At 34.5% G+C, this 14637-nt stretch overlaps 1 protein-coding gene across 1 annotated transcript; it reads right to left on the bottom strand.

The window, feature by feature from the left end:
• Nucleotides 1-9390: 9390 nt before the first annotated feature.
• Nucleotides 9391-11125, bottom strand: LOC121806742 (protein LIGHT-DEPENDENT SHORT HYPOCOTYLS 10-like). Its single transcript, XM_042206876.1, has one exon. It carries the CDS (start codon nucleotides 10987-10989, stop codon nucleotides 10447-10449), a length of 543 nt encoding a protein of 180 aa, XP_042062810.1. The 5' UTR covers nucleotides 10990-11125; the 3' UTR covers nucleotides 9391-10446.
• Nucleotides 11126-14637: the final 3512 nt, after the last annotated feature.

Here is a 14637-nt window from a genome sequence, read left to right as displayed (position 1 = left end):
TAACACACCCCCTCACGTGTGGGTCGGAATGACACATCGGACATCGGACTTCCATCACGTGGGTAGGCAAGAGAAGAGATAAATATATATAATCCATCTTCAACTTGGGCCTGCTCTGATATCATATTAGAAATAGATCACTTACCTCTTAAAAGGCCTTATAAGGGGGAGGATTATCCACACTTATATAGGTGAGCTAGGATCGTTACCAAGTCGATGTGGGACAAGAATTATGAATTTTAACAGTGGGACTCATTCTCCACTAACAATACTTTATTTACTTTTTCTCTTTACCCCTCTCTTAGGGTGTCCACAATGGGGGAGCCGCGGCCCGCGGCTCGGCTTGCGGCCCCCCATTGCAAAGGCCGAGAGCTGGGGCGGAGAGGCGAGAAGCGTGGCTGAGCCGCGGCCGCGGCCTTCACGCGGCTGAGCCGTGTGAGCCGCGGCCCTCCCATTGCAAGCGCCGAGAATCGCGGCTAGGCCGCGGAAATTATTATTATTATTATTTTTTTAATTTTCGAAATTTTGTGCATAAATATACTACATTTCAACTCCATTTTCCAACTCCATTTTACTCCCATTTTCCTCCAATCTTTCCTTCCAACTTCAATTTAACCTTGCAATTAACGCTGCAGAGTGATTTGGGTTTCCGGCTTGTTGTTTTTAAATTATGTCACTTTCGTTGTATAATTTTCCTATTTCAATATAATACAACGAAGTTATTGTTACATTTTTTCTAGGTTGTGAATTTTCTAATTTACAATCCACATTATTTTACTTTAATTAAATTTATAAATATCATAAATTTAAAACTAATAAAATTTATTAGACTTAAATTAAAAAATAATATTAAAAAAATAAATAAATTAATTTTTTTTAAAGAGGGCAACATTTGGTGGCCCTTTTTATTTTTGATAGTTTTGTTGACTTTACCATTACGGAAGCCACATGAGAGCCACGAATGGTGGCCGGGCCACAAATGGTGGCCTTCAAGGGCCACCATTGTGGACACTCTTATTTTACCAATTTTACATTAAAACTCGTGCCGACCCCAAAGTGCATATTCTTTGGAGACAGAGGGAGTAAAATAAAGTAAAAACGAGAATAATGCAGATAAAACTCTTCTTTACATTATTCTCGCTTTAATTTACTATATATCCACTTTAACTATTTATTACGATTTTTTCAAAACGAATGTAAAAAAGAAATTACTCAACTTTACTCAACTTAATTGGGACGGAGGGGTACTCTAAATAAGATGAGGTGTGGGGTTGGCCAAAAAGAAGAAGATATATTGAAGAATAAGACAAAAAGTGTTTTCATAGCAATGATGAGCATCAGATATAAGAGTTGGAAATGGAATATATTTCAACAAGAGTCTCTAGCCTATAATTTAGAGAGTGAAAGAGAATTGCTATGAAATTTTCCAGCTATCCAAAATGAAGTCTGATTAATAAACCATCATTGCTATTACAAAAGTTTAAAAGAATATATGAAAAAGCAAGTGGGGTCTTCTTTATGTTTCTTTTAAAAAATAGTAGTAGTATTTGGTTTTGGAAATGTTTTTTTTTCTTTTTTTATTTGCGAAGCAAGCGAGTGATTTATATTCTCAGTCCATCACCAAAAAGTTGCATGCCTTCAAAAACATCATCACTATGTTATATTTAACAGACGAAAATATGTTTGATGGTGAATTTATCGCAGCTTCATCTCCAAGGCAATAGTTTTATTGAACAAAAGGCTAGCAACGAAAAGAGGAAAGAAGTTGCATAATCATCTACGCCTGTCAAAATTAAGAAGAGTAAAAAGAATAGTGAAAACAAATAAACTAGTAAGTGCTTCAAGTGAGGCAATCAGAGATATTGGAAGTCGGATTGCCCTCTTCTAAAGAAGGGCAATGGCCGAGATATGTTCAAGTCCAAAGCTTGTGTAGTAGAATCATTGTATCTACACATTCATGGATAGTGGATACATGAGTCACTGATCATGTTTGTTTTGATTCAGCTTTAATGTAGATGACGAGGCAACTTCATGATATCTACATCCAGTTGGGCGACGCCACGAGAGTGGAGTTCGTTGCTATTAGAGTTAGTATACTGGAAAATAAAGTTTGAAGCTAAATAGTGCTTGTATACGATAAGCTTCAAACTCACTTTTACCCGTTATGAAACACATGTAATTTTTTCATATTGTGTCTATCTATTAATTTAAGATACTATGTTTTACAAGTATTTAATTTTTTATTTTTTTTGAATGTTTAAAAAAGAAATCAAGTATGAGTCTTCTACACTAGAAACTTGAGTAGTGGACATGTTTATCACTATAAGGGACTCAGTCGGTACCTTGCAGAAGTAAAAGGATATTTCATAATCTGGATAGGCTTTTGTTACCTATCGGTAATAAAGGTTGCAATGACAGTCTGAAAGTTCCCTACCTAAGGAGATTAACGACATTGGTGTGATATAACATTGAATTCTAACAATGACATAAATCTTTCCTAACTATTTACTGAAATACGAGGTCTCGGTGATTATTATTATTTTATCTTTGTATATAACAGTGAGAATACAATATTAATTATGCACTACTTTGATTTTTTCGTAATCCAAGAATCCTAATATACTCCACCCATCCCATAAAAATCGGATCTCATTTCGATCTAATGAGGTGAGCCTCATTCACCACTATCGATACTTCAGTTACTTTTTCTTTTTATCTCTCTCTTAATTTACCAATTATGCATTAAAACATGTGTCGTCTCAAAGTTTTCATTTTTATGGAACAGATGGAGTATTGAATAATGGTGATTAATGTCCAGCAGCACGAGGATAGTTATTGCACTTAATCGTGTCCCGAGAAATTTGTTTTGCTTATATTCTCAAGAAGTGTTCAGAATAGGTTTTATTATTAGGAAACTCGGCCAATTAATTCATTCGATGAATAATAAACAAAATGTTCTTGAATGAGACCACTCTTTAAATTCTCTAAAATCCGATTAAGTGAAAGAGGAAAGACCGGACATCAACCTTTAATCCACGTACCAAGCCGAAAAAATAGACTCTGAATTTTGAAACGTAAATTCACACAATTATAAGTTATATCAATATCAGCTATCCTTAGTGGAGTATCGTGCTGGAAAGTTTATTGTGAGGAATTTATTACACACAATCCGTGGTTTCAAAGAAACATAAAAATCATACTGCACTTTAATATGCGAACATGAAACCTCAGACTATAATTAGTTTGAAATTTTACAGGACTGATTTATCTACCCCACCTATATCTTTTTGAGATGATTGTGCATCTTCAAAAGTAAATTTTTTTCCTATTGATAAGACACAAATCAAGACTTCGTTTTTTTATGTATGCTATTTATGCTATATTCTTGATTGCAACAATAATGTTAAAAGTGTAGGAATCATGCTAAGTCTATATTATATAGTTTGCTATTAATTTTATTTGTTAGTACTCCCTCCGTCCCTCTATAATAGAAGCGTTTCATTTTGAGCACTTATTTTGAAAAAAATTATATTCCCTCATCTCAGTTTAAGAGTCACATTTTGTCATTTAAGTCTGTCCCAGTTTAAGAGTCACATTTAGAATCTACCATATTTGCACATAAAATTTAACCTCATTATTCATCAAATTTACATCAAATGCCATTACTTTTATAAAAATAAAACAAAACAAAATTCTAAACATACAAAAAGTCAAAAGGGTCCCACTTTCCACTACCTGACTTCAATTATTACATACTCCAACAACCACTACCTCACTTCACTTATTACACACTCCACCAATTTCTTAAAACTCGTGCCATAACTAAATCTTACTCCAACAACCACTACCCCACTTCACTTATTACACACTCCACCAATTTCTTAAAACTCGTGTCATAACTAAATCTTACTCTTAAACTGGGACGGAGAGTGTAATAAATAGCTAAAGTGTAAAAAAAAGTAAAGTACTAAAGAGAATCATATAGTTAAGAGTCTTTTGTATATTATTTTTTCTCTTATTTTACATTTTTACTATTTTAATTATTTATTATCATTTTTTCAGAACGAGTGCTGAAAATGAAACGCATCTACTATATAGGGACGGAGGGAGTATATATTAGTATTAATTTATTAAGTCATCATTGTGTATATGATGACTAATGTACTGCTATTATCTATACTTCAATTAAGAGCACCCACAACAGTGGACGGACGGCGTCCGTCCGTCCGTGCCAGCGGCACAGAAGACGTCGTTCGCCGCTGAGCTCGCGCCGCTGGCACGGCGCTGCTCGATGCTCGAGCACGTCCGTGCCAGCAAGCAGATGACGTGTCGACGACTGATTGGGCAACAGCATAGCAGTTGCATTTGAATATTTTTATTTTTTTTAAAAAAAAAATCGGTTTTTAATTATAAAAACCAATTAAAAATAAAAAAATATTTTCCCAATCCCAAAAAAATGGCCGTTTTTTGCCCGTTTTTCTGTATTTTTTATTTTTATTTTTTTCCCAAAATCATTTATAAATACACACATTCATCATCCATTTTCCACGTCAAATCATCTCTCATTTCATATTTTTCATACAACTTATCTACACCTTCATCTCTCACTCAAAACCTCAAATGGATTTCACCCATCTTATTGCTGAAGCGGAGCGCGAAGAACAAGAATACTACGAACATCATCGTGCTGCTTATGATGCATATGTCGCAGCGAATACCCCCGCCCCTCCTCCTCAACTAACTAGATCAACTCGCCGCTACATCCATCGTGACCGGGAGGGAGCCCACGAAAGGCTCGTTGCTGACTATTTTGCCGACCAGCCGCGGTTTCCGGCGGATTACTTCAGGCGCCGTTTTCGCATGTCAAAGCGTCTGTTTATGCGTATTGTCAACACATTGTCAGCCCGTGTTGAATTCTTCCAAACAGGTCTAGATGCAGTCGGCCGGCAAAGTATCACGTCATTGCAGAAGTGTACGTGTGTCATCCGACAACTCGCTACTGGGCAAACGGCCGACCTCTTCGACGAGTATTTGCATATCGGTGAGTCCACTGGAATCCTTTGTCTTAAAATTTTTTGCAAGGGTGTTCGTACAGCTTTCGGTGATGAATTCCTTCGAGCACCCACCACCGATGATTGCCAACGGTTGCTTCGTCTTCACGAATCAGTCCATGGCTTTCCCGGAATGCTTGGCAGCATTGACTGCATGCATTGGAGGTGGAAGAATTGCCCGACTGCTTGGAGGGGGCAACACTTAAGCGGCCACAAAGGCGGCGGCCCAACACTTATCCTTGACGCGGTCGCCGACTACCGCCTATGGATTTGACATGCATATTTTGGCGTTGCCGGATCCAACAACGACTTGAACATGCTCTATTTTTCACCCCTCTTCAATGATGTGTTGAATGGTGTAGCACCGACGATCGACTTCACCGTGAACGGAAATACATACCACATGGGTTACTATCTCGCCGATGGTATCTACCCAAGGTGGTCGACTTTCGTGAAGACGCTCAGCAACCCGCAAGACCCGAGACAGGTTCTTTTTGCGCAGCGTCAAGAGTCCGCGCGGAAAGACGTCGAAAGAGCCTTTGGGTCCTTCAAGTCCGATTCAACATTGTGAAGGCCCCGGCTCGGCTGTGGTACTTGAACAATATCGCCGACATCATGTACACGTGTATTATCTTACACAACATGATTATAGCCGACGAAGGACCAAGGGCGGCTAGCTTCTACGACGAGGATGAAGCCGAAAGCTCAAGCGCGAGCTCTCCCCCACGCCGAGGTGTGCATACGACGATAGGTGAGAGGATCCAAACAAGGCACACAATGCGCGATACCCGAACCCACGTTGAGCTACAAGAAGACCTAATCAAACACATGTGGGAGAAATTCGGCAACGCGTAGTGGGTTTTTTTAATTTTACGAATTTAATTATGTAATTTTTAATTTTTAGTATTTTAATTATGTAATTTTTAATTTTTAGGATTTTAATTATGTAATTTTTATTTTTTAGGATTTTAATTATGTCTTTTTTATTTTATTTGTAATTTGTAATATTATTTCAGTTTTTTTAATGAATTTTAATGTTATGGGAATGTTTATATTTAAAATGAATTGTGCTCGTCCTTGTGGAAGAGCACAGCTGTGGGTGTTGTGCTCTTGCCTAAGAGCAGACAGAAATAGTGGCGCCGGGCCCACAACCATGCTCGTTGGCAAGAGCACGGTTGTGGGTGCTCTAAGGGTCATGTTTCAAATTACTAGTTATTGTATATATCCAGTAATTGGTTGTTCTTACTGATATTGTAATTACAAATTAAAAAACAAAATTTTATATTTGTTTATTTGACTAATTAAGAAAATGAAGCTAGCTATGACAAGAAACCCATACTTTAGATAAATTATGGGGTGATAATTAAAATGGTAGTATGATAAGAAACCCCTACGATGAAAAATTATTTTATACTAGTATTCCCTCAGTCCGCGAATAGGAGTCTCGTTTTTCCATTTTAGTCCGTCCGTGAATAAGAGTCCCGGTTCACTTTTACCATAAATGGTAATGGGGTCCCACCTTCCACTAACTCATTTAATTCACATTTCATTTAAAACTAATATACACAAGTAGGACCCTTATTTCACTAACTTTTTTCTACCCATTTTTCTTAACATTTGTTAAAACCCGCGCCGCCAAGAAATGAGACTCCTAATGGTGGACGGTGGGAGTATACGGTAAAAAGATCTACTATAATTGATATTGTAATCCTAGTTTAACTACTACTCCCTCCGTGACTAAGATGACACATTTTTCAGATCGGCACGGAATTTTAGGAGTTGTTGGGTAATGTGGTTCATTGAAAAAAAGAAAGAGTGAATATAAGTATTAAATGGAGAGATAGATTGTTGAATATTTAATTGGAGAGAGAAAAAAATGATTAAGTGCATTAATTAGAAAAAGAAAATTAAAAAAAATAGAAATATATCATCTTGAATGAGACAAATATGCCATCTTAATTGTGACCAGGGATTACTATTCAAGAAATGACGCTAGTATATCTCGTGTTAGTTGTGACCAGGGATTACTATTCAAGAAATGACGCTAGTATATCTCGTGTTTTGGTCTATCTAAAGATGGATTATAGTCCCTTTCAATTCCTTCATTTCTTGAATAGTAATTAAATCTGAGATACATTAATTATATAAAATAATTAGCAGATTATTTTCCTTAATACTACTCCCAAGAAAAATTATAGTCCCTTTCAATTGTTATGTGATCAAATGTCAAAAAGGATCATTTGTATATCTTGTGTTTTGTCTTTTTACTTAGCAAAAAAAATTGTTTTTTATAGCATTTCAACTCTCAAATATCATACCAAAGCTATTTGGTACCTAATATCGCACAGCCCTTGTAATTTTCTTTAGCAAATAGTATATGAACTACTAAATCAGAAATGTTCACATGCACTAACTTAAGTCATGGGCATGCAACTTATAAACGCCAATACAAGAAAATTGTAAAATTAAATCAACCTTCAATGATCAATCATATTAATAGCTATAGGGATAGCTGGATAGCACACATAAAATTCAACAATACTTAGTGATTTTGTTCAGGAGGTTACTGTTCGGATTGTTGACTGCAACTAGTATTTTTTAGTTTTGTCACTACAGTTACGTACATATTTTGATTTTCTAAATTTAGAGCCACAAAAGGATTATTAGAGCATTAACAGTGGTGCGGATGTCCCGACGGACATCCCCGCGGACATCACAAAAACACCTCCTGCCACGTTATACGGACATCCCACTGCAGATGCCACGTCATACGGACATCCCACTGCACAGTGACGGACATCCCCAAGGACATCCCGACGGACTTCCCATAATAGAATTTTTTTAAAAAGAAATTAATGCAATAATCGGGACGTCCGCGCGGACGTCCGTGGGAGTCAACGCAATGGCGGATGTCCGCACGGACGTTGCGACGGATATCCACGGAACTCCGGTGTCCGCAGCGGATGTCCGTATCCGTGCCTCCCTTGCACAATGGCGGACGTCGCGATCGGACTTCCGGCACGCCGGTCGGAATTCCGCCGCGACGGGCGCCATTGCTAATGCTCTTAGTATTTTTGACACGTTAAATATTCTAAAAAGTCTTGGCCCGGTTGTTTGAATTGAATCATTATGTGATATGGAGTAGTATATATTTATCGTGTAGCAATTGAAAATTACAAATTTTAATATTATTGAAAAAATTTGGGGATACTTAAATATTGCACTTTTATTCTTGTCTTCCTTCTTCTGCCTTTTGCCTTTTCTCATTTTCTTCGAGCCCATTTATTATGTATTTCAATTTACTACTCTCTGCATCTATAATAGAGGTTCTATTTGATTCTATTTGATTTTGGCATTAGTTTTAAGAAATATAAAAGAAAAATAGATTAGATAAGTGGGGATACTTAAATATTGCACTTTTATTCTTGTCTTCCATCTTCTGCCTTTTGCCTTTTCTCATTTTCTTCAAGCCCATTTTATATGTATTTCAATTTACTACTCTCTGCATCTATAATAGAGGTTCTATTTGATTCTATTTGATTTTGGCATTAGTTTTAAGAAATATAAAAGAAAAATAGATTAGATAAGTGGGGATACTTAAATATTGCACTTTTATTCTTGTCTTCCTTCTTCTGCCTTTTGCCTTTTCTCATTTTCTTCAAGCCCATTTTATATGTATTTCAATTTACTACTCTCTGCATCTATAATAGAGGTTCTATTTGATTCTATTTGATTTTGGCATTAGTTTTAAGAAATATAAAAGAAAAATAGATTAGATAAGTGGGGATACTTAAATATTGCACTTTTATTCTTGTCTTCCTTCTTCTGCCTTTTGCCTTTTCTCATTTTCTTCGAGCCCATTTATTATGTATATCAATTTACTACTCTCTGCATCTATAATAGAGGTTCTATTTGATTCTATTTGATTTTGGCATGAGTTTTAAGAAATATAAAAGAAAAATAGATTAGATAAGTTAGTGGAATATGAGTTCAATATATATATATATATATATATATATATATATATATATATATATATTAGTTTTATAATAAAATATGAGTGAAATAGGACTCTTATTAATTATGGGATGGACGAAAATGGCAAAATAGGACAACTATTATGGAATGGAGGAATTGATATTTATTAAAATATCCCAATAATTAAGTGTATCGATTAATTGTAATAAAATTACATTGACAACTTATATAAGTATAGAATTTAAAAATACAAGTTGTCTCCCAAAAGAATTATCCCTTTATTTTCAAAAAAAATATCCGAATACATTTTGATTCTCTGTTTCTATTCAACATTATTCATTATGTAGGAGTACATATAAAATTGAGCCTAATGAGTTTCTTTTCTTTCTCCAACAATTACAAATATACACCTCTTGAAACAAATCAAGAAGAAAAAAAAGGATTACCAATCTAGATATATACCATTATTATCAGTGTAATAAGTTATAGGAGTATATAAAACTAATCAAATAATCTGTTTTATAGGTGTATATAAAACTAATCAAATAATCTGTTTTATATACTTACTGCATACGTAAGAATTGATAATGTTAAAAACTTGAAACTTTTTTTTCAATTTTTTTTTTCATTTTGGGACTAAAACTATAGAAGAGAAAGTTGTTATTTTTAGTCGCATATTAACTATGACGGAATTGTTCAACAACTATATGGTAATTAGTTCAATCCGCATACTGATCTTGTAGAAAAGAAACAAAATGACAATTAATTTAAGTTTTATTGCTAGAAAGAAAAAGACATGATGATCCCCAAAAATGAATTCATGATCTAGACAAAACAAAAGATCAGACGACTGATCAAGCAAATATGTGTAATCAAGAAAATACATGTATTATAAAACTCCTCCATATATTTATGATACATTTATTTTTGTATTTATAATTTAGATAAATCACCATTAATGGGATCAAGTTCGATGGCGAACACAAGATTGTGCCAAATCCAAAAAGACACAAAATTGGACAAAAGTTGACAAGAAATACGATTTCCTTCTTATTATAAATTATAAAATAACCAATTGGCTTAAAAAACATTTTTTAAAAAAACACATAAAAATCGCCGAATTTTATTTTCTCCACTCTAAAATTCTCATTCCTATTCTCCTCGAGATATGGAGTTGGTGTATCATTTTCACAGAGTGAAATTAAATCTGAACTTCGAAAATCTGCTTTAATTTTTGGAGAAAAAGTCTGAAAATTTAGGGTTTTTGGATGATTAGGGTTCCAAAGGCATACATATATTTGTATGAAATAAAATCTTTTGAATTACAAGAATTGCACCAAAAGAAAATTAAGAAGTTGCACAGTTTAATAGTATATGATATTATAATAATATAAATAATAGTATTACCAAAGTCAAATTAAATTCCAGAAGATTGCATCTGATGAAAATTTGAAGCCACACCTTCACTATTTTTCTTCCTCTTTCTCTTCTTCTTCTTATAGGGGATTCCACGGGCAGTCGCCTGGGAATCCCTGACATCCCTGAGATAAACCCTGATGGCCCCGTTGGCAAAAGGGTTTGTCTCAGGAGCCCAGCCGTTCTCCTCGTAGGCTGCCCTGAGGCGGCCCACGAGGGCGTCCAGGCTGCCCCAGGCCTGCCTGAGAGGGCAGGCGCAGGGGCCCACTGGGTCGGGCTGGCCGAAGAAGGCGCAGCCGTGGACGTGGACCTTGGTCTTCCCGAACTGGTCTAAGTACCTCATGAAATCCAGCACGTGCGTGTAGTTGCACTGCGGCAGTGCAACCGCGGGCCGCTGGTTCTGGAGGTACTGGCCGAAGGTGTTCCAGTCGCGTCGCTTCTGTGACTCGTACCGGCTTAGCTGAGGCCGCGGCGGCGGAGGTGGAGGTGGAGGTGGAGGTGGGGCTGATGATCCTTCTCCGCTTGGATCAATATTGGGCATCATTTTTGGTTTTTTTGATTTATTGAATATTTGGGGGAGAGTAAATTGGATTGAGTATAGTGTATGGTTTTGCAAATGGGGAGTGATTTAATTTAAGTGGGTGATCAAATCATGAGGTTATTGAGGAGACAAGAGATGGACCTATCCGAATGCTTTAAGCCTTTTTCTTCATTGACAACTCCATTTTCTTCCTTTAATGGTGTATTAATTAAGTTTGGATATTATTTATTTATTTATTTATTGGATTACTTTGTTTCATTTTCGGTATATATGCTAGTTATAGTGGTAAAAGAATTAAGAAAAAGAATTAAGACATTAGATTATACTCTCTCTCCGTCTCAATTAAATTGAGTCGTAAGGACATCTCAATAAAGTTTAGTCAAATAAAACATCTAATCATTCTTGTTTTATTCAATCACTTATTTTACTCTCTTATCTCTCTTATTTTTTTACTCTCTCATATTCTATTTTATTTTTAGTTAATCCATTCAACACGAGTTCTTAATCTCTGTGTCTAAAAATTTTATCCGAACTTAATCGGGATGGATGGAGTACTATATATATTGAGATATCAAATTATAAAACTATTTTTTGTTAACTAAAAGCCAGTCTAGTCAACCACGCTAATGTTGGGATGATGTATTAGCCCTCTAGCTATCGGCAGAAGGAATACCTTGAAATACAAAAAAAAAAAACTAGTTTAGCCCATAGATCTTGATTACGATTTTTCATGCATATACTTCCATGTAAAGTGAGCAAACCATTTGGTCAATCTTACTTCTTAGTGCACCAAATATTGGGACGAAAGATTAGTTCTCTAGTTATCAGCAAGAGCAATACTTTGAGTTAAAAAAAAAGATTGACATAGATCTTGACTATTTATTTATCACACATTTATATACTAGTATATCAATTTTTTTATTCTCAATTAAATGGATAAAGTTAGGTTTTACATATATTTAATGTTCCCCTTTTAGAAATTCAAATACAATGTAAATATGTATGTGGTGTGTTAGACCAACAAAAATAAGTGAAAGGCGATCACTATAAATAGTGCAATTTGAAAATGGGAGATAATGGATCATAACTTATACGAAAACAGATCAAAGTAACCAGAGTTAATTAATTACGGAGAAAGTGAGACAGCATAAAATCCCACTTTTTCTTGTCGGTTATATTATGAGTTTTCTTCCCTTATATATTAAAATACATGTGCCTTCATTCACATATACATATATACCAATGTCACATATAAATACAAAATATTGTGTACATTATACGTTAAATTTTAATAGAGAATCCCATGTTTTTAAATATATATGCTTTACCTTGCTAGTTTGCTGTACCAAGGCCTGCAGTAGATCAGTTGTCTTTATTTTAAACATTTTATAAATCTCACTTTTTGTTGTTATGTTTATATATACAACAAATCGGAGAAAAATACCTTTATGGCTGGAAGACAATGTATTACTCCCTCTCCCTCGGTTCCATGCTTCCACGTTAGGAATCACTTTGGCTTTTATGTACTCATTTTATAAAAATAATAATAATAAATAATTAAAATGGAAAATTAATAAAATAAGAGAGAATAATGTAAAGAAGATCGTCTCTCTTACTTTACAATTTCTCAATATTGACTATTTATTATCATTTTTATAAAATGAGTGCAGAAAAATCAAAGTGACTCATAACATGGGACTAAGGGAGTATTAAATACTATTAACTTATGGCTTGTCACATCCCTGATTTTCAGTCTTTTACTAAATTTTATAATGTGTTTGTACTACTAATTTCAATTTCACTAACTCTTTAATTTGTTATCTAGTTACAATTTACAAATATTGTTACATTTTCAAATATTAAAGATCAGTAATGATAATTCGGAGTGGTTTGTTCACTCCCAAATTAGGTTTGTAATTTAATGGACTGTGTAAATAAATATATAATATGTTATCTATGTTAGTACAAATTACATGTATAGGCTGAAATCGCAGTGATTAATAAGAATGCAATAGCAATACGTATCATGTCCCACAAAACAAATTACCAATTATATTAATTTAAACGTAATTAATATTGACGGCAGGATTCTGGGTTTTTAATCTGTTTAAAAATCAAGGAAATAAACTTTGGATGCAATTAAAATTCCTTTGCAACCATACACCCTAAAAAAAAGCTCCACCTAAGTGCATTGTGAAACCCAAATGCATTAAAGGATGGATATTCTCAAATGCCTTAATTTAATAAAATTATGGTGTGTGTATATAATATATTTATGACGTGTTTAACCCTATAACCTTTAATGAATTAAAGCACGAAAATATTCAATTCACTCCCACGGGACGGACCAATAAAAGGATTAATCTGATTAACATCTACATTGGTTAAAAAATATCTTTCATTTACTTGAAGGTTATGTGTTAAAATAAAAAGAAATTGCTAATCAAAAATATCTTCCATTATATGATTTGCCCTTCGAATTAGGTAATTGGTGACACAGAAGTAGGCAATTTTAAAAGCATATAATTAGTGGGATTCGGTTGACTGTTAAAAGATTTGGTTAAATAAATGACATTATAGAATTCGGTAGATTGTTACAAACACGGTGAGTAAAAGGATTAAATTGGAGTTATCCATAAAGGTTCCAAAAAAAAGTAGTCACTCCGTTTTATAATAGTGGAGATATTTTCTTTCAGTACGGAAATTAAGAAATATTGTGTTAAGTGAGTTAAATAAATAAAGAATAAAGTAAGAATTGAAAAAATAGAGAGATAAAGAGAGAGTAAAGTAAGTGAGAAGAAATGTGATGGACTTTTTACTAAAGAGGGAAATGACTCCAGTGCTATAGAACGTACTAAAATGGCAAAATGACTTCACTACTACGGATGAAGTAGGTAAATCATACTCCCTCCGTCCCAAATTACTTGAGTCATTTTTCTTTTTTGCTGAAAACATGACATCTAATCACACTTACTTTATTATTTCTTTTACTTTACCATCTCTCCTCTCTCTTCTATTTTATTTAACTCACTAAATATAACTTTCTTCAATCACGTGCCGAAAAGAAACGGCTCTAGTAACGTGGGACGGAGGGAGTATATAACTAAAAAAAGTTATTGTAAAAATATTTGGGGATCAAAATTAACAAAATGAAGCAATATTGTCAAATATCCCAAAGTCAAGCAATTACCAAGTGAAGAAAGAAGAAAATTAGGAGAAAATATTGTAATTGATACATTATCATTTAGTTTAGAAATAGGTTATTCTTTACCTAAAATACATTGTATTGAATCCTATATTATGGAGAAGAATGAACAGAAATAAAGCACCACAGAAAGTATTCTACTCCAATCTCTTCTCTCTATTGCAAACATAGTATCACGAGCGGGTAAGGACTCAGGAAAATTTCATCATAGTTCATGAACCTTTCTCTATCTTATTTTTTGCACATACACAAATAAAAAACCATGTCAGATTCAGAGAAATCTGACACCGAAACACCAAAAAAAAGGACGGAAACATCAAGCCAAAGTTCGCCCATGTTTTCGCCAGAACTCGCCGCTCAATTTGCGGAGTTCCTAAGGCTCAGTTTTGGCTCAATACCGAGCAATCACAACCCACCACCACCACCACCACCACCAAAGACTCATC

Source organism: Salvia splendens, chromosome 6 (genome assembly GCF_004379255.2).
Source record: "Salvia splendens isolate huo1 chromosome 6, SspV2, whole genome shotgun sequence".
NCBI classification, from domain to species: Eukaryota; Viridiplantae; Streptophyta; class Magnoliopsida; order Lamiales; family Lamiaceae; genus Salvia; species Salvia splendens.
This window is presented reverse-complemented; position numbering and strand designations above follow the sequence as displayed.